The 21,783-nt window shown below is 43.9% G+C and overlaps 1 protein-coding gene across 41 annotated transcripts in view; it reads right to left on the reverse strand.

Moving 5' to 3' along the window:
- rims2a (regulating synaptic membrane exocytosis 2a) overlaps positions 1 to 21,783 on the reverse strand; it is a 1,202,647-nt gene that overhangs the window by 476,141 nt on the left and 704,723 nt on the right. For 27 of the 41 annotated variants that reach the window (XM_038810037.1, XM_038809989.1, XM_038810036.1 and 24 more), the window contains 4 exons: positions 19,850 to 19,896; positions 16,762 to 16,874; positions 13,637 to 13,684; positions 8,051 to 8,181 (listed from right to left, as the gene is read on the reverse strand). In XM_038810037.1, the coding sequence (XP_038665965.1) occupies positions 8,051 to 8,181; positions 13,637 to 13,684; positions 16,762 to 16,874; positions 19,850 to 19,896 (339 nt within the window). The remainder of the gene's footprint in view (positions 1 to 8,050; positions 8,182 to 13,636; positions 13,685 to 16,761; positions 16,875 to 19,849; positions 19,897 to 21,783) is intronic. The other 14 variants (XM_038810038.1, XM_038810032.1, XM_038810031.1 and 11 more) reach the window with 1 other exon arrangement.

Here is a 21,783-nt window from a genome sequence, read left to right on the forward strand (position 1 = left end):
TCAGCTATGTCGGCAAACACCCTTTGCAGATGATCTGAAGGTTGACAGCAGCAAAGAGAAGGATACATGAAAGGCGCCTGATGAAAACTCTGTTTGATCCCCACTTCAGATCTCTTGGAGCTCCGTCACTGCTGGCCTTACCCATCATGTTACAATGAGAAGGGACACTGAGCAGCTTTAGAAGGCACCCAATTTTCTCCAGCAGCTTAAATAGGCCGGCTCTGCTCACATGATTGAATGCCTTGGTGAGATTGATGAAGGCAATATGTGGTGGAATCCTTTGCTCACGGCATTCCTCATGAGGCTGCTAGTCTGAAATTAATGCCCTCTGCTGATCGTCCAGTTTTGAAATCACACTGGGATTCAGGATAGATAGATTCAACCAAGGTCTGCAATCTGACAAGGGCAAAGTGCTATTTTTCCCGCAATGCTCAGTGGGGCGATGCATCGATAGCACGGTAGCATAGTGGTTAGCACAATTGCTTCACAGCTCCAGGGTCCCAGGTTCGATTCCCGGCTGGGTCACTGTCTGTGCAGAGTCTGCACGTTCTCCCCGTGATTGCGTGGGTTTCCTTCGGGTGCTCCGGTTTCCTCCCACAGTCCAAAGATGTGCAGGTTAGGTCGATTGGCCATCTAAATTGCCCTTATTGTCCAAAAAAATGTTAAGTGGGGGTTATTGAGTTACGCGGATAGGGTACATACGTGGGCTTCAGTGGTGTGCTCTTTGTAGGGGCTGGTGCAGACTCGATGGGCTGGGTGGCTTCCTTCTGCACTGTAAATTCTATGATTCTATAGCTGCTGCAGTCGCTCTTGTTCTTGCATAAGGTCACAATATTTGCATCATGCATATCCAGAGGCACTGCTGCCTCCTCCCAGCAGAGACATAGGTTTTCCGTGCTGGAAGAGTTCCGGTGGTACAGCCGCAGCACCTAGAACTTTACATATGGTACATGAGTCAATCACTTTGCTAAGCTCCTCCATAGTGGGTTCAATATCCAGCTCTCCTCTATAATGTCTCGGGCTTCCTCAAGGGATTTTATTTGGCCCAGAGACAAACTCATGCTAGTATTTCGCTCATCTCTCCAATTGTTTATTGCAGTTGGCGATGTTTTCAATGGAACTGTTTTCTTTGCTGATGGGCTGGTTGCCTTTTGGATCCTATCATACATGTCCCAATATTACTTATGCCAAAGGACATCTGCATTGTGGGGAGATGATGTTGACGTAGTAATATCACTAAACCAGTAATCCACAGACTCAACCTAATCACCTCGCAATACAGGTTCAAATGGTAGCTGTTGGAATTTAAATTCAATAAATAAATCTGGAATATAAAGCCAGTCTCAGTAATGGTGACTATGAAACTATCACCATCTGGTTCACTCATGTCCTTTGGGGAAAGGAATCTGCCATCCTTACCTAGTCTGGCCGACATGTGACTCCAGACCCACAGAAACAAATTGACTCTGAAATGCCATCTGAAATAGCCTAGCAAGCCATGCAGTTCAAGGGCAACTAGTGATGGGCAATTAGTGCTGACCTTGCCAGTGAGATCCACATTCTGTGAAAGGATAAAAAAATATATTCTGGCAACCAGTCATCATTGGCACTGTGCCTACTAGTCTGTAGAGCCTGAACTTTCCACCCATCAAGGCGCGTGCACTTGGCGGGCCTGAAAGCAGGTGTGACATGTGTTCCTGGCCCCGGAACGCAATTCCATACTGGCTGGCCATTAACTGGCAGCCAGCATGAAACACGCGTCGGGAAAAGCTCAGCGTTGCCAGGGAGGGCGGGAAGATGGCAGCCACTGAGAAAAGAGAGGGTGCGGGCTGGGGCTTCTCATCAGCTCCTTCAGGGTGACAACCGCAACGGAGTTGTCTGAGGGAGCTGCAGACCTGTGGAAGATAGATTCCGATGGACAAAGCTATGCACATTCTAGCAAAAATTTCAGTCCCAGATCCCTTTTTAAATTTTACTTTAGCACGGACAGTTCATCCCAAACTGGATCAAGCTAAAAGGTAAAAGTTAATTGACCCACCCGCCAACTGTAGAATTGCATTTAATTGACCCCCTAATGGGTTAAATTGCCTGTTTGATTGTTGATGGGCGCACTGCCGAATCTGACCCCTGTGCACCAACAGAGAAATATGGTGTGAGTGCACGATGACATCTGGACACGCGGCTGATGTCTTCTCAAGGTGCTCCTGGTTTGGGCGCGTGCCTGCCCGAGCAATGTAAATTTCTGGCCACGGATTTTTATTCGCCCAGCTCTTGGTACATTCAGAGTCTTGTGCTCGGATCTCCCTTCAAATTAGCGAGAGCAAATTGTCTAACTTCAATGATAGGTTCCATTACATATTAGCTTTGAAACAGTCAACATTTTTCTGCTGTTGCTTCACGAATGTTGAGTGTGTTTCGAAGTAGTTTCATTTGAAAATGAAAAATGAAAATCGCTTATTGTCACGAGTAGGCTTCATTGAAGTTACTGTGAAAATCCCCTAGTCGACACATTCCGGCGCATGATCGGGAAGGCTGGTACAGGAATTGAACCGTGCTGCTGGCCTGCCATGGTCTGCTTTAAAAGCCAGCGATTTAGCCCAGTGTGCTAAACCAGCCCCTTAACGCCTTTACCATGAAATACCAGATAGCGTCTGTCCAATGAAGTCGATGAATTGTTGGTTCTTTCTGGATAGGCAATATGGCTGACGTTGATATGGGAAGGCCTTTCTGCTTCGAATAGAAATGCTTCAAGACTCACATTCTAACCCTGGTGGGCACCAAGGAGTGATCTGTATTATGTTGAGCGCTGTGATAGCTGTATGTGTGAATTGACAGCCTATTTTACACAACGCTGATCAACATTATCAGTAAAGTGTATCGGGGCAGTATAAAATACACTACTGATTTACTATAAATCCATTTGATATGAATGGCAAAGGCAAATTTTATCAGAAATAGTTGAGAACTGATATAAATTCTGTCAGGACCGTATGCTAAATCACTGGAATTTCCTGGGTCAGCTATAATCATCCACAGTTCAAGATGCAAACTTCCATTTGTGTGGGATGTTTACAAAGGGTGGGAGCGACAGAATGGAATGGGAAAAATTGAGGCCTTACAAAGATAAAACAGCTTTAGAATCTATTTGCAGCCTTTGCCAAGGTGGAAGGGGAAGAGGGCGAAGAAATTACAGGCAGGCAAAAGTGGAGGGAAAGGAAAGTCAAAGTGTATAGTGGAGTTTGGAAGCAGGTGACAGAACAACCCAGCAGTTAACTTCCTGTTTGGTAGTTTCTGAAATTCAGATAATGCTCTTTGATGTGGTTATGCAGGGGGATGCCCCAATGCCACATATCATCACCAACTGTTAATACTTCAAGGGAAGAGATGGAAGTTGGCCTGAATGCACGACTAATAAAAGTCACTGGGTTTGTAAGTACTAAGCTGGGTGATAGCCGCAGATATCCCAGCAAGAGATGATACAGTTCCACCTCTGGGTCTCCATTCATTAAGTGGCACGTTGAATGCCAATATGGCTGATGGTATCTTGGTCAGTGTGGCCAATCAGGCCTTACTAGCATACTTCTTTCCAGGCATAACGTTTGATGTAGGACAATTCATCCTTACTGAAAGCTTCAGAAGAAACGTCCAAAACTGTGGATGGAATTTCAAGGGCCATCAGTGGGCAGAAGAACATGTGGGTGGACCTGTAAATTAGAGCTCCCTGCCATCAGCAGGTTGCCCATCACCGCCACCTACCAATCTGTCCCTGCCACAATTTAAGGAGCGGCAAGGGGGGCAGCAGGTGTGCCACCTGCCCGTGGCCCAACTGAGGCCCTTATGTGCACAAGTAACCGATAAGTATGGAAAATAGGAGCAGGGGTAGGCCATGAAGCCCTTTGAGCCTCCTCCACATTCAATATGATCATGACTGATCCTCTATCTCAATGCCCTACTCCTGCAATCCACCCCCCCCCCCCCCCATACCCCTTAACACCTTTAGAGTCTAGAAATCTATCTATTTCCTTCCTAAATACATTTAGTGATCGGCCTCCACAGCCTTAAGTGGGAGAGAATGCCACAGGTTCACCACCCTCTGAGTGATGAAATTTCTCCTCATCTCAGCACTAAATGCGCTACCCCCCTATTCTAAGACAGCGGCCCCTTGTTCTAGATACCCCAGCCAGGAGAAACAACATTCCTACACCCAGTCTGTCCAGCTCTGTCCATAACTGCACACATAACACTCCAGGTGTGGTCTCATCAAGGCCCTGCAGTAAGGCATCCTTGCTTCTGTCCTCTTGCAGTGAAGGCCAACATACCACTTGCCTTCCTAAATGCTTGCTTTACCTGCATGCTTGCTTTCGGTGAATGGTGCACTAGGACAACCAAGTTTCTTTGTACGGCAACTTTTTTCCCAATCGATCACCATTTAAACAATACTCTGCCATCCTGTTTCTCCATTCAAAGTGGATAACATCTCATTTATTCACGTTCTACTGCATCTGCCATTTACCTTCCCACTTGCTCAATTTGTGTCAGTCACCTTGAAACCTCTTAATTTCCTCCTCACCACTCACATCCCCACCAAATCTCAGCAACTTTGAAATGTTACATTTGATTCCCTCACCCAAATCATTGATATATATTGTGAATAGCTGGGCCCCAAGCACTGATCCGTGCTGGACCCCACGAGTCACTGCCTGCCACTTCAAAAAAGACCCATTTATTCCTACTCTCTATTTACTGTCTGCTAACCAATTCTCAATCCATGCCAGCATATTACCCCCATTCCATGTGCTTCAGTTTTGCTAACTGAGCTCTTTCGTGGGACTTTCATATAATCCTTAAAATGCCATTTGGTCCATTGCGTCCGCACCGACCCTCTGAAAGAGCATCCTACATTAGTCCACTCTCCCCGCAACCCCACCTAACTGTTGAGCAATTTAGCAGGGCCAATCCTCCTAATCTGCGCATTTTTAGACTGTGGGAGGAAACCAGAGCACCAGAGGAAACCCACGCAGACATGGGAGAACGTGCAAATTCCACACAGATAGTCACCCGAGGTCGGAATTGAACCCAGGTCCCTGTTGCTGTGAGGCAGCAGTGATAACCACTGGGCCACTGTGCTGCCCCAAAAGGTTTATCGAACGTTTTCTGAAAATCCAAATACACCACATCTGCGACACAGGGACACGGATTCAAATCCGGCCTTGGGTGACTGGAGTCACATTCAAGGTTCCTCTTCCTCCTGGGCCTCCTGTAATATAGGCAGTAGCTAGTGATCCTGGTGTGGCGCAGAGCTGCTGGCCTCCAATTGGCCAGCTGCTCCTTGAGGTGGGACTTCCTCTGGGAGACAGACGGGAGTGCCACCTCTTACTAACCCACAAAAATGTAAAGTGGGGCAAGATGGCCATTCAAATGCGAGCTGGTCCTCAAATCTTATGCTGGAGTCAGTGTATAAACCAGCTCCATGTTTCATCATGTTTTCAGAGAACCTAATGGCATAAATTGGCCGACTGTACCAGATTCCTTTAAGAAAAAAAGCCTCTGCCTACACTACTGAAGTCTAGTCTGCTCACCTCTGTCTGAGGATTTGTGTATACAGGGATTTGACTTTAACCACCCCATGTGCATAGCGTACTGCATAACACCTTACTAGTTTCTGTAAGGTTAGGTGGATTGGCCATGCTAAATTGCCCATAGTGTCCAAAATTGCCCTTGGTGTTAGGTGGGGTTACTCGGTTATGGAGATAGGGTGGAGGTGTGGACCTTGGGCAGGGTGCTCTTTCCAAGAGCCGGTGCAGATTCGATGGGCCGAATGGCCTCCTTCTGCACTGTAAATTCTATGATGTCTATGATGTATGGTAGCTCAATTGATACCACTAAAGTTGTTTGAGCAGATAAAAATTACATCAATTGCCACATAAGGTTATGAGAATTCCGTAGTAGGAAAAAGGTGCAGAAATGACCATGAAAATTATTAAGTGAATATTCTTGAGGAAACCTTTAAATGTACTTCTGAATATTAAGTACCATTTATCCACCTTGGTTGGGCATTTGTACATGCCGGTAATGGGATACGACTTGCACCTCAAGCGGGATGTACAGCTGAGGCTGGCCTGGTATATTAGCCAATTAAAAGGAAATGGAAAATCTAATTACATCACTTCTTGAATATTAAAAAACTACTATGAAGGTACCTTTCTCAGGGCAAAGATTCCGGTCTCACCTAAATATATGTAACACGAGGTAAATCTTGCAAGGCTCACCGAGCTGTACACTTCATTCCCAGTATGCACACTAGGCTCTGGATTGGTCGCGTGAATTCACAAAATCTACCCTTACAATTGGTGTACTCTAGGGGTGTGAGCTACTGGCTGTGTTACGCCCGAAAGACAGTGCGGCACTGCGCAATGCGGCCGGTAGATCCCTCTTCCAGGTTCTACCACAGTCTCTCGCAAGACATGGCGGTGTAAATGGCACCATTGTGGGCGGGTCACTTTTTTGGCAAATGCTCATATTAGTGAGACAGTTAGTCTCACTTTTTTTTGCATCCCCACGATTTACTCAAGGCGATGGGATCTAACCCCCTCTCCTTGGAGACCTCAGTGCTGGTCTCCACAAACAGGGACCAGACGGGATGGCACTCGTTGGGGTCTCCCAGGGGATCAGAGAACCCCAGGCTCTTTCCCTTTGGGCAGGGTGCCAGGAGCAGTGTCAGGGTTCCAAGGGGCAGTGCCGGGATCAATGCCAGAGTATTGCTCAGGCATGTCTCTCACCCACTGCGGCTATATTTACCCATACCCCCCTGGTGGGCTCCCTTCGGTTCTTATTTTTATAAACCTACTGTAAGTCTTGCTGACAGAACACTACGTCGGCGATAGGGGAGATCCAAATGTGGCGGGAACATCCGGTGGGGAAGTCCTTTTAACAAAATTCAATCTTATTTAAATGAGGCTCCCGACTTTTCTAGGTGGGATTTTGCGCCCATGTCACCGTTTGCACCCGCGGTGAATGAGGACGAAAATCCCAGCCGCTGTTATTGATCAACTTCCATAGTTTGGATGGAACCTTCTCCTCATTATCCACAATTCAATAAGAGAAAATTACACCTCATGGCTTTGTACATTAAACTGTAGCATATTTGTAAGAAATTACTTTTCACTTATTTACAGTACAATTTTTTCCCAAGAAATTTAAAATACTCAATTAATTTTTTCTAATTAAGGGACAATTTAGCATGGTCAATCCGTCTACTTTGCACATCTTTGGGTTGCGGGGAGCGAAGCCCATGTAAACCTAGGGGAAATGTGCAAACTCCACACCGTCAGTGACCCAGGGCCAGGATTGAACCTGGGTCCTCGGCACCTTGAGGCAGCAGTGCTGACCACTGCGCCACCGTGCTGCACATTTACAGTACAATTTAATTATCTTTGGCATTTGCAATTAGTAATCAAAAAGGACACAGGGTCTGGATTTTTCCTTTGGAAAGTACTTTCAGCAACTTGTACTACAATCATGTAAAGTTAGCATTTCTGTTTATTTAGCATATAAATTAGTTTCATGATGGCACTTCAAATTTGTAAAATACTGGGTGACTTTTCTGCCAATTAGGTTCTATAAGCTGCTGCAGAATTTGCCTCGCTGTATATGCAGTACGAATTATCAGGTTGTAATAACAATTAGTGAAAAATTCAGAGAAGTTAAAGCATTGACCTCATAGGCAGTGTAGTCATGTAAATGTTCTGCAGCAGCAGGTTTATATCAGCATTTCCCCACCTGTTCATCTCAGATAAATTAGCAAAGAGCAGCAACCATAATTAAGCAAGAGGGTAAATCACCTGAGACCATTCCCATAACCAAGTTCAGTAAGAAAGTGGCAGGCCAGCTGCCTACCCAATAGGAAAAGGAACTTTGAATAGCCTCTTTCAGATAGGCAAGAACAAAACAAGAGATTAATCAGACAGAGGAGGTAAAATTCTCGAAAAGCAAAAAAAAAAGTATTTTATGTGAGAAATTTCCAAGTGGAAATGCAGTTAAAGAACCCTACCTTCGGTCAGGAAGAAAGTAAATTTTCACATAGGGGTTCCTTGGCCTTCCTTCTTCCCTGAGAGGAAGATCTTTCGCTCCAAGTATTGTAACAATAAGCTGGTGGCCAACTTTGTCGTACCAGAGTTTTATCTGTTGGGAGATCATACCATTATATAATCACCACTCTTGTTGATACGCATCGGAAAGAATTGCATAGGGTACCCCAATGCACGAGTTACATTACCTCGATGAGAGTGCAAACATTTTGCCATGTAAATAATGGGCTGAATTAATCTAAGTGTTCTTCAAGTAAAATCCTTTGAAAGATATAATTCTTCTGGGTGATCATTCAAAAATCTATTAATAAAGTGATCATTCAAAAATCTATTAATAAAATATGTTGGAAAACTACACTGAAACCTTTGATTGCGCAAAATGCATTTCTTTTTCCAGTAGTTAACAGGCTGACCATTGATAGTTTCACTGACTTTGGTAAGAGACCAGGTCTAAAAGGTAACAATAAACATAGTCAGTATATCACACTTATTATAGCACAGCTCCATTAATTAGCAACAGTAACAGACATTAAAAAAAACGCAAATCAGGCAATGACATTTACATCTTTTCATTGTTTCAAGAACTAAAAACAACGGGAGGCCAAAGATCAATCCGTAGTTTACTGCATCTTGACGGCATTAATTGTGCTATTAATGGGGTGATAAGAGCCTCGAAAAGGCTTTACTGTCCTATTAATCCCCATTTTCAAAGGTGTCTCCCACTCTTTTCACTCAACATCCAAATTAGGGTCCAATCACCCCAATTGCCATTTGTTTTAGGAACATCGGAAGAGGAGTTCACCATCTTGCCCTTCAAATCTGTTCTATATTCAATAAGACACGGTTCATCTGCAACCAAACACCCCTTAACCATCTTTCCCTTAAATTATAAAAAAAATCTATCATTCTCAGATTTAGAGGTAAAAATTGGGCAGGACTTTATTGGGTTTCCACCCACCCATTCAGAGTGAAGAAGTCAACTGAAAACCTGCCCCCTTTCCTGGCAGGTTAACCCACAGATGTTTAATGCTCAGCGAGGCATACGGTGCTCACGGTGAGACTACCGCCCTCACCTGGATAAGCTGCTGGCTCATCAAATGTATATCTGCACAGCGCCACCGGGAACTGACAGTAATCATCACTGGAGCCTGATTTGGGGGATGTGGTGAGTTTGGGGGGAGGTGGGGGGGGGAGGCACTGCTCAACAGGGACAAGTCAGGGGGTCCTGAAGAGGGGCGAGAGGTAGATGTGGGTACACAGGCTGAGGTGGAGGAGGGCAAATGTGGGAGGGAGCCTCTGATAAGGCCCCAGGGGGACCATAAAGCACGTACCCTCATTTCCTGCCAATAGCCCAAGGAGTGAAATCTGCTAGGCTTCAAACTTTGCACTGGCCTCTGCCCACCGCAGCAAATATTGTGTCAGGTTGGTAGTGGTGGTGGTTGATTTGGGGAGGGGGGTGGGAGCCTTAAGCGGTGATTAATTGCCCACTTAAGGGCTTCAATAGCCCAAGGCACATGGACCACCTAAAGTCTCCCTCGCTGTGCATCAAATTGTGATGGGATGGGTGGGTAGGCACTGGGAACATTGTCTATGGTATTATGCTCAATCTTAAACCCTCCTCTCCATCTGTCAGTAATATTCTGCACTTGATCTAGCTCAGAACGTATGTTGGAAATGGTTAAAGTGTGTTACAGATGTTCAACCATCTTTATTGGTTCATTGAGAAGAAAAGAGGCTAATTCCAAAGAAATGTGATATTATTTTTGTGACATCAGAACATAGAACATACAATGCAGACGGAGGCCATTTGGCCCATCGAGTCTGCACTTAAGCCCTCAATTCCACCCTAACCCTGTAACCCAATAACCCCTCCTAACCTTTTTAGACACAAAGGGCAATTTAGCATGGTCAATCCACGTAACCTGCACATATTTGGACTGTGGGAGGAAACCGGAGCACCCGGAGGAAACCCACGCAAACACGGGGAGAACGTGCAGACTCCGCACAGACAGTGACCCAGCGGGGAATCGAACCTGGGACCATGGCTCTGTGAAGCCACAGTGCTAACCACTATGCTACCATGCTGCCCAGAAGGAGCAGGAGTGCTCTTCCAGTACTACTGAAATAATCTGAGCAGCTGCCACTCCCCTTCTTCTGAAATCAGGACTTTCTCCCTCAATCAGAACTCTCTTCCCACTGTACCTGTCCTCCTGCTGCCTCGAGTGACTTCAAACTGGTAGCTTCAATCCAGTAAATTGCAGCTGGAGGCCTGGTTGGTGCCTCTGAACATGAAGACTCGATGCTAATGAGGCAATAAAATTCCTTCCGTTTCTGCATATCAGATTGTGAAATCTATCCATCAGTCTGGCAGAACCCAAAAGCAGCTCAACTCATCCCTTTCTTCATTCCAGACTGCTTCAGCCACTCACACTTTCCATTTCCGAGTGTCTCACTCATTAACTCTTTCCATTTATGCCTGTTTCACCCACTCACTCCTTCCATCTGGGATGTCTCTCATATTCAACCGTAGCACCATAGAATTCCTACAGTCCAGGAGGTCGCCACTTGGTCCATTGAGTCCGCCTGACCGTCAGATAGGTCATCCGACCTAGGTCCACTCACCTGCCCTATCTCCTTAACCCCACCTAACCTGCACACCCTTGGATTGTGGGAGGAAACCGGAGCACCCAGAGGAACCTGCGCAGACATTGGGAGAAAGTGCAAACTCCGCACAGGCAGTCACCCAAGGCTGGAATTGAACCCGGGTCCCTGGAGCTGTGAGGCAGCAGTGCTAACCACTGTGCCGCTATGCTGCCCTACTATCTCAGTAAGTCTCCCTTCTTTTAATTCATCCTTAAGATCTATATATTCGTTCTTGAGAATTTCGAGTTTCAACATCAAAGAAAACTTGTTTGAACAATGATGTAAGCTACAGATATAGCTGATAATAGAATGAACACAGAATTCCTCAAACATGCAGCAAAGCAAAGAAGCATTCTGTTAACTTGGAAATGAAGGTTTAATAAAATGAATTTACACTCTAATGTTCTATGGGGAGGTAGAAATGGTATCTAAACTTAAGCTCTAATACGCTAGCAAACAAATTGTACCTAATTACAAACCTTACCCCAGCTACTCCTCATTCAGAAACTATTTCACAATCAATGATTTTGGTCTTTATTCATTTACATGTTTATTATCTATTGGTGAGACTTCACACTCTGTGCAGTTGGAAGCAGATTTACTCTGGTTTTGCAGTGATCAATCCCACTTCTTCCCAAACTGCTATTTTTCCTTTGCTGGTGAAAATAAACTCACTGATCAGTTAACATTGAATAAATATTTTCCACCTTTCAATTGGCAGATTCTTTGCCATAAGCAAGCCCTTTTACACATTTCAAGTCAAGAAAATATTTGCAGTAAAAATTTTGCCATTATGGATGGCTGGTGCTCTGCACAACTAAGAACAAGACACAAAATAATGGTGGGTGGCATCCATAAGCCAGGGAAGATAGAGATCAGGGCATGCCCATAACACAGGTAAGAAATTAATATCCAGGCTGGTTTTATCAAAATACGTGTTTAATTGGTGATGTTTTACTGCTTAATGTATTTGTCTATCTGGACAAATGCTTGATTGTCGGCACTATAACAGGATTGCTATAAGGAGAAATGTCTTCAATCACTTCAGAAGACAACCGGAACAGCAAGCATCATTTTGATTATTTTTCAATACAATGCACATTTCAGATGGCCTGGAGTATTGTGTCCAATTCTAGGCAGCACACTTCAGGAATTAAGTGAAGGCTTCAGAGAAGTTTCAGAAAAGATTTACTGGAATAGTGCCAGGGGTGAGAGACTTCAGCTACATGGATCGATTGAAGAAGCTGGGATTGTTCTCCTTTGAGAAGTGAAGTTTGTCAGGAGATTTGGTAGAGATGCTCAGACTCATGAGGAACATGGATAGAGTAGATAGGGATAAACTGTTCCCATTAGTAAAATGGTTCAGAAACAGCAAATACAGATTTAAGGTGATTGATAAAAGAATCAAAGGTGACATGTAGAAAACATTTTTTTGCAGCAAGTGGTTAGCATCTGGAACGTACTGCCTGAGAGTGCGAGGCAGATTCAATCATGGCTTTCAAAATGGAATTCGATAAACAACTAATGAATCATAAAATCCCTACAGTGCAGAAAGAAGCCATTCAGCCCATCTAGTCTGCCCCGACCCTCCAAAGAGGGCACTCTATATAGACTAATGCTCCACCCTATCTGCTTAACCCCACCTAAACCTTTGGATACTAAGGGGCAATGTAGCACGGTCAATCCACCTAACCTGCACATCTTTGGACTGTGGGAGGAAACAGGAGCAGCGGAGAAAACCCACACAGACACGGGGAGAAAGTGGAAACTCCACACAGACGGTCACCTGAGGCTGGAAGTGAACCCGGGTCCCTGGCGCTGTGAGGCAGCACTGCTAACCACTTGCTACTATGCCGCCCGTGACAAATAAAAATTGTAGGACAATGGGGAAAGGGTGAGAGAGTGAGACTAGCTAAACTGTTTTCACAAATATTTAGCACATGCTTGACAGTGAAAATGGGCTTCTTCTATGCTGTAGCCTTTCTATAATTCTATGAAGACATACAGAATGGTGTACTGCAAAGCACGTTGGAGTTCGTTGGAAAATCACTGAAAATAAACATGTAAACCACCTGATAGCCCTCTTCGAAGGGACGGCCAAAGAGCAATTAAAATGCAGATACTTTGAAATAAAATAGGAGAATTGTAACTGAACATTTAATGTAAGGCAGAAAGTAGTCCAGAAGCCAACAAGCAAACAACTAGTTTGAGTCCCAGGATTGTCCACCTCTTGGGCTTGTAGATCTGAGTTGGGGGGGGGGGGGGGGGGGGGGATTCTGTGGTCAGTTTGCTCAATGGAGCACTGCACAAAAGGAAGAAATTCCATCACAGAAGATGGAAGAAGAAAAAGTCTTTTCATATACATTTCAAATCATACATCTTACTGACTGATTATGATACACAAATGATGAGAGCTGTGTAGAGTTCTGTGACTCAGACTATTCCAACCCTACCACCTGTATGGCTATAAGCAGTCTATAAACAGGTAGGTTTAGAAAAAGAATTAATCCTTAATCTGTAATTAATAGTTAATTACAAGATTTCAAAGAAGAAGGAAGACCACCACACACCTAGCCACAATATTCCTCAGCATAACCATGTATAAGATCTGTTTGCATAGGTATCATTTGTTTGCCAATGATCAATTGAAGGATCTAATGTAAATTGGAAAATGCAGATCACTGTTCTTTTAAACAGGACAATGGCAATGTGAATGATTATTGTTCCTGGAAACATGCAGAGCTTTACTAATACTGGTGAGATGTTCTGAGGTATAAACTGTACATATATGCTATAAAAGTACAACAAACAGAAGAGGGGGAGCAGACAGAAAATAAAATTGTTGCCATCAATTACTTCTCTGCATTTTCCAAATGATAATATTTTCAGATATACAGTGCCTTTACCTGAACCCTAGGAACAAAAGGCGCTGTTCTTCTACTAAGGCTTTGGCTCTGGTAAGCAAAATTAAACAACAAAGAAAATAAATAAAATAAAAAATAAAAAAGGTACATCCACTCTCAAGACACTTAACGAATGCTCTAAAATGAAAACAGGACACAAGTACTGCAGCAAGTGTTTTACCGTATCTCCCTCGATGCCCCTCATTGTTAAACATAAAGGTGAGATTGTAGTTATAAAAATGCAGACTGTTTTGAACTCTCATTTTTGCATCAGGTTTCATTGAGGGGGGTGGGGGGGTCAACAAACCATCTCCCTTAAGGAATCCATCTTGATTTTTTAAATTGCCTATTCAATTCTGAAGGCCTAGATTTCGGTGACATTCCTAGATTTTGAAATTACATTGTTATCTCAAAACAAATCACAAATTGTTGGATGTTACAATGTATAACACACCATTTGAGTGTTGGTTCCCCCTCCCCCACCATTAGCACCTTTCAGGGTACAGTTCAACATTTTCAATCTAAATTTCAGCCTCGTGAAAGTGTCTATTTTTATTTCCTTCTATTGATTTTATTTCTCTCTGACACACAGTAAATCAGCAGCAAAAGTCCTGTAAATTAGATACAAAAGAAGTTACAATAACAATTCAGAGGGCGATTGGAACATTAAACAGACAAAGAGGAAACAAGCAACGACAATGACATTTGTGCGAAAGAAGGCGCATTCAAAGAGACAGAATGCTACTCTGGATTTTATAGCACAGGATATTAGCAAATCAACTAGGCAGGGAAAGCAACAAACAACTGAGAATTCAGAAACCCCAAGCGCACGTTTAGGAACATGTGCCAGCTTAATCAGTTGCTACATGTTCAGCAATTTTCTCCATAAATTACTGCACTGGGCAGAAAATACCTGACTCAGCTGTATGTATGAACAACCTCAAGTGCCCTATTTGAAATTTTTACGAAAGCAGGTCACTGGTTGCATTCCCTTGTAAATTTTCCCCTCTCCATCACTCAGCTCCATGGACTCCTGCATTTGCAAAGACGGTCCACTCACTTAAAAAAGCAGCTTAAGCGCTGGGGCTGAGGGATATAGTGCACTGTCACAGCTATGTCCGATCCCACTAACTCATCAGATGTGTGTATTGCCTCAGGTGAGGACAGTTGGTTCCACAAAACTAAAGATAACTAGTCAAATCGCACTCTGTCACTCTCATCAATCTCACTTTAGGTTACAGTCCAGTAGTTACCTGCATCAGAAACAGATATGCTTCAAGGAGAGAAGCGCATTTTTAAAAAAGCAGATTGAAAAAATAATGAAGTAAAATTTTAAGCAATGAACATGTGTCTTAGTACAGACCAGTGCTGCCCGCTACACGTGGTGAATCAGTCACTGACATAAGGCAAATTGATGCGGTTCATGTTGAATGCTACGCAATACTGAGTAGCATTAGAATTGCAGTCGTGGGGATGTGTGATTATCACTCGCTAAACTGCTCTTTGACGTCTGTCCTTAATTGAGCATGGAATAATCAATCACATCGCTGTTAGATAAGGGTCACATATCGATCTGAAGGGCCACTTGTTCTTTTCCCTCCCAGCTTCTCCTAATTTCTCCATTCTGAAAAATTAGAGAAGTTAACTTTTGAAGAAATTTGTACTTTTCAAATAAACTGGACCCACTGTCAGAAACAGAACACTTCAGTTAACAGATTGTCACCACCCTATGTGATTGTTTAGAGCAGGGCTGTTTTTCAGAAGTTGCATTGTAAAACCCCTTTGAGTCTCCTGGCTCAAAGCCTCAAATTTTTCTAAAAGATTATACTTATGGTTTATTAATATTGCACATATTTTTATATGTTTTATGTCAGGTCAAAAATTTGGTGACTGGACTGCCAAAAGTTTGGTGATCATCGAAATCCTCCTGGACTTCGATATAGATTAAGGGTATCCTACTTAATAAGTCCAGCAAATCTGAAGGATTTCTCCTGATCCCCCCCCCCCCCCCCCCCCCCCCCCCCAACCATTTTGGTAAATGGACAGAATCCAACGAGAACATCAGGGCTGCAGGTACACAGTCTCTGCAATTTCCAAGATTTTCTGGCTTGCTTTTCAAATGAGTGGATTTTACACAAAGCCAGGCAAAGCTAATGTCATTAGTGGTGGATGTGAGTGCAGGGATACCTTAATTCAGTGCACTTGCACACCCAGTGAGGTCAGAATACTAGCCATTTGTTGGCTGTAAGTGCATAAGTGGACCCAACTAGTTTGATTGGGGGTGGGTCCAAGCTAATGAGGCAAGCGGGACCCTCTATGTTAAGACATAGAGCACTAAGTTAAGACCAAAAGACATGGGAGCAGAATTAGGCCACTCAGCCCGTCGAGTCTGCTCCGCCATTAAATCATGGCTGATATTTTCTCATCCCCATTCTCCTGCCTTCTCCCCATAACCCCTGATCCCCTCATTAAACAAGAACCTATCTAACTCTCTTTAAGGCCAAATGTTGATTTTGCTTTTAATGTCTTGGCGCACTGGGGACATAGCTGTGATCTGGAAAGTGTTCAGGCACCTCCCACAAAGACAAGTAACCAACAGATCCTACCATTGTATAGATAAGGTCAGCACTAAGGCATCAAGTGGTGTTTGCACCCTATAGTCCCATGCAACCTCTGTGCCTCCTATTGACTCCAGTATGGTTCACACTGGAGTATGCTGGTAGGAGCAAATCTGCTGGATCATTGACCATGGATGGAGACAATAAGTCACTTTGGTAAGTGACAACTTTCAAAGGGAACTTCCCACTGCCTGTAAAGCCTGGTCATTTTTTGCTGGTTACCATGCACCAGGATAATCTGGTCACCGATTACGTCAAAGCAACTCAAAAGGATTTTATACATGTACATTTCCAAACTCAAATCAAAAACACTTTGGTAAAGAGAAACTATCCACAGTGACCTAAATGATACTCGGTTTCTGACCTCAAAATTTTTACCTTGTTTTGAAAATTTACCTCTTAGCATAAAGACAGAATTTTTCATGCATAGCTATAGTAAGCTTGTCATTAATCAAATCTCATAAATATAAGAAAACATAAGTACATGATGTATAATTGGTCATAACATACTGAAAGTTGTCCAGGCAGGAATTGTGGAGCATCTCGCAACATTCCAGGACTCATGGGTGAAGTGACAGAAATTGAGGGGCGCTCCATCTTCTGAGACTCAAAAGAGCTAGAACCTGTGTACACAAGTGGTTTTTGTTAATTGCACAAACGTATTTTTCTCACGTGTTTATTTTTATGGAATCAATGTACACTTGAACAGCAGTAATTAATTTAGAACAAAATCTTAAACAAAAGCATAGAACTAGAAGAAATTAATAGTACCAAAATGACAATGAATCTTGAATCTATACCAAATCATAGAACATACAGTGCAGAAGGAGGCCATTCGGCCCATCGAGCCTGCACCGACCCACTTAAGCCCTCACTTCCACCCCAGCCCCGTAACCCAATAACCTCTCTAAGGGCAATTTAGCATGGACAATCCACCTAACCTGCACGGCTTTGGACTGTGGGAGGAAACCGGAGCACCCGGAGGAAACCCATGCAGATACGGGTAGAACGTGCAGACTCCGCTCAGACAGTGACCCAGCAGGGAATCGAACCTGGCGCTGTGAAGCCACAGTGCTAGCCACTTGTGCTACCGTGCTGCCCTTCAGGGAGAGGTTACTGGCAGAGAGTAAATGATGCTGATAAATTTGGATGTGATTTACTCCACTGCATTCTGTCTCTGCAAGTGTGCGATAAATGGTTTGAAATAACTTATTTTTAAAAATTAGGTCAGCACGGTGGCGCAGTGAGTTAGCCCTGCAGCCTCACGGCGCTGAGGTCCCAGGTTCGATCCCGGCTCTGGGTCACTGTCTGTGTGGAGTTTGCACATTCTCCCCGTGTTTGTGTGGGTTTCGCCCCCACAACCCAAAGATGTGCAGGCTAGGTGGATTGACCACACTCTAAATTGGCCCTTAATTGGAAAAAATTAATTGGGTATTCTAAATTTTAAAAATGTTTTTAAAAATTTAATTAAAATTTTTTAAAACAAAAGATAGATAACATAATATAGGAAAGGTTGCAAATATGCAATTCATCTATAAGCGTGCTCCAATGATCATATAAATCAATTGCACTGCTAGTGCGGCCAAGAAGATTTTGAACTGTGTCTAGGGGGCTGTTTGATCGCTTTCATTTATGTGCAGTCATGAGGATCTGTGAAATCACAAGAACAGCAGATGAGAGTTAACTTAAGGAGGGATTTACAATTTAAAGTATGCAGTAATCATAGAATTTACAGTGCAGAAGGAGGCCATTCGGCCCATCGAGTCTGCACCGGCCCTTGGAAACAGCACCCTCCCCAAGCCCACACCTCCACCCTATCCCCGTAACCCCACCTAACCTCTTTGGACACGAAGGGCAATTTAGCATGGCCAATCCACCTAACCTGCACATCTTTGGACTGTGGGATGAAACCGGAGCACCCGGAAGGAAACCCACGCAGACACGGGGAGGACGTGCAGACTCCGCATGGACAGTGATCCAAGCCGGGAATCGTACCATGGACTCTGGAGCTGTGAAACAACTGTGCTAACCACTGTGCTACCTGTGCTAACCACTGTGCTACCATGCTGCCCCTGTTCTGTTGATTATTCTTTTGTCTACTATGTACTTACTGTGTACGTTCCCTTGGCCGCAGAAAAATACTTTTCACTATACTTCGGTACATGTGACAATAAATATCAATCAATCAATTAATCAATCAAAAAAAATCCTGAATTCTATTCTATAAGCAGGGGCTTAAATGAGATATGTTTGGTGAAAAAGGAATGATGCATTTTAGTTTACTATTTCCAAGGTTTGGGATTTTGGTCCTCCCGATAAAAAGCAAACTAATTTGCTTCTTCTGTATGGTGTTGGCAAATTTTCAATCTCACTCCCTGTTAACTTTGAAAGGCATTATAACTTGCATGTATTTTGGTTAGCACACATTGTTTTAACCATGCAATAGCATAGAGGGCTGCATATGTTTTTAAGTAAGTATGATCTTTGAGGGTTCAAATTACCCTGTATTCTGGATTTTGGGCCTTGGCTTCATCACAATGTTGAACAGAACTGGGGTGGGACTCAATACAAGTAAGCGCTCAGAGTTTGAGCCAATACCATCAGATCAGCCCACCGATAAATTGGGTTGGGAGAATCAGGAGGGTCTCAAAAATCTGTGATTGGGGGGATCGAGTGGACCATGCAGATCATGATCATGGGCCCATAAGGATAATCACAAGCCTCAGAGATGCTGCCTTGGTTTGGGAAAGAAAGCTGGGAGACTGGAGTGCTGTTGGAATCTCGGAAGTACTGTTGTGGAGTAGGAGGGCGTTCTGGAGGTCAGTAGAGAGATCAGAGGTCGGGGCCTGAGCCTAGTTTCAGAGGTTAGGATTCTTAGGACCAGAAGCAGCAGTGATTATGATAATTAATTTTGTTTTGCTTTTACATGGTGTTTGGACGTCGTTCTTCCTCGAAGCAGAAAGTACTGAGCACCTCAAGGAATGCTAGAAGTAGCAGAGTATTGATGCATGCATTAGGCCTTTTATTTGCACATGCAGAGGGCCTGATTGCAGAGTTTCCGAGTAGATAATGGATACCTCATGTTTGTCTTTTCTTGCATGTTGGCAGGCAGTGCCAAAATTGTAGTTGCATGCGTGTTTCCTGATCACAGATTTAGTGCCCTCGGAGGCTTGCAGTGCCTGCTTGGCATAATATAACCGCTATAGTTTGCCAAGAAAGTACCCATTTTCTAATTGGCTCTTTATTCAGTATTTGGTGTGCTGACTGGCCTTAAAGAAACCACCTCAATGGTGAAAAGTTTTTTAACCGCTTCCGGCAATCACCCCTTTGTCTGAGAGAAATTTCGTAATGTGATTGAAATAGCTGCAGAAGAGATCTTGAAACTGGCAGTCTCATTAAAAAGGAGAAATGCTATTGCCTTTGAGGCACTAAGAATACCAGGGTACGCTCTTTTAGCACTGAAAAAAGGAGAGAATTTTAGGGACTTGTGCCTTCATGAATAATTGTGAACTCTGACTTTCTTCGTTTCGTGATGGTTTTATTAGCTTGCTAAAATAAGTCAACTTTACTGAAGTGAAGAGAAACAAACCACACTTACTTGATTCCAGCTGTCCATGTGTGCTGTCTGGTATCCGGGGAATATCCCTTCAGATTAGAAAAAAACATGAAGCAAAATTTCAGAACAATCTGAGTGTTGCTATAATTTCCAAGAAAGACACCATGTCATACACTAAAATCTGATGATCAGTTTACACTTCAGTGGTGCACATCTCATTCTCTCCTATGGATGAGTTCTTTAAATTTTTTTAAAGATATAACGAACACACTTGATTTTAAATCAGGGTGAAAGAAATAACATTAAATCATGGCTAACTTTTAGTAATGAGTAAATGATGATGTATTTAATGAATCTGACCTACCGGTGTAGAGTTTCATCCCCTGGAATTTTCTGTTGGGCATCCAACGAGATTAATGTCGGGAAAATTGTGACATTATGGGCACAATTCAACGGGACAAAAACAGAGGGTGGGGTCTTTCGGCCACACCCGCCCGCCAGGTGACCGGAGATTCCCGCCTGAGGTCAACAGACCTTGACATGGCCCCTGTCCTATCTGTGGCCATCTTGCGGTGGGCACAGCCTCAAACTCCAGCTCAGACTCCTGTGTTGGGCGCGTTGAATGGGACAACTCAGTGCCTGCAGCGCCAAGAAAGATCCCACTATTCAATGACATTTTGTCTTTTTTTTTTTACCTCAGCAAGGATCCCCACCGAGACTGCACTTACATCATTTTCTGCATTGATGACCCCACCGTAGCCTCCACTGGACCCAACTACCTCTTCAGGGGGCCTTGAGTCCTTCTGGGCAAGGCATAGGCACCTTGCATGACCTAGGCATTGGCAATCTGGCACCTTGGCACTGGCAGCCTGGTGCCTTGGCAGTGCCATGTGGCAGTGCCAAGACACCAGGCTGCCAGTGCCAAGGTGCCAGTGGAAGTACCAGGGTGCTACACTGCCCAATGCATGACCACCCAAGGTCTCCAATGTCCTGAGGGACCCCCCAGGTACATTATGCCTGGTCCACATTTGTGGAAACCAGTGCACAATGGCACGCCCGCGAAGTCTCCCAGACGAGATCCAGATTGTGATGTTTCGCTAGATTCAAAGGCCTCAGCACGTCACCTCAGCGCGACGAGGCCGGTAAATCATGCTCTATGTGTCAAAATGTCCTGGTATGTGCTCACATAAGTGAGGTTCCACACTTGTTTGCAACATTGCCTCATTAACGGCCTGCACTCATAATAGTTTTCTCATGGTTTACTTATTATATCGCATTGCCTCTAAAAGCAAAGGCAGAGACAATTCGATAAACAGCATTATGGTAAGCACACCAAAACCCTCTTCTGTATGGAGATTTCCTTATCCTTTGGTGCTTCAAAGAGTTCACTGCCACAGGCAGCATTTGTAACTGTAGATGGGCTGATGATGGGGTGACCTTGGGGTTGGTCCATGTGAGCTTAACCATATATTACACAAACAGAACTTTGGATTCATTGCAAATATGCAATGAATTTAAAGTTGGCATGAATGAAAACACTAAGGACAGAAATTTTATATTTCTGACCCACTCGAAGCCGAGGGCCAGAAACTGGCTGGAAACCTGATATTTTGTGTCCCTTTCCTTCGGCTTTTGAATTCAGCCACAGTATTAACATCCCATTTTGGGGTGAGTCCACAATGAGAAGTACTGTTCCTGCAGGCAAGAGGCCAGCTTTTCAGCTGAAACAACCATGGAAGTAACTGAAGAAGTGCACAGCAGGAGTTGATACCTCACAGTTGGATATAGTTAAGAGTCCAACGAAAGCTACAGATACTGCCTGCAGCAGTCAACTCGTGGAGCAACTAAAGACAAGGAAATCTCCGTAGAAAGGAAGGTCACAGTCATCCGCAGGAACCTTCCCTGCACAAAGGAAGGAAAATGCGTGCAAATTGGAAAGTAGCACCACTGGGATGAATGTGGCAATTTCTTAAGCT

The sequence above is a fragment of the Scyliorhinus canicula genome, chromosome 10 (assembly GCF_902713615.1).
Source record: "Scyliorhinus canicula chromosome 10, sScyCan1.1, whole genome shotgun sequence".
Classification (NCBI taxonomy): domain Eukaryota; kingdom Metazoa; phylum Chordata; class Chondrichthyes; order Carcharhiniformes; family Scyliorhinidae; genus Scyliorhinus; species Scyliorhinus canicula.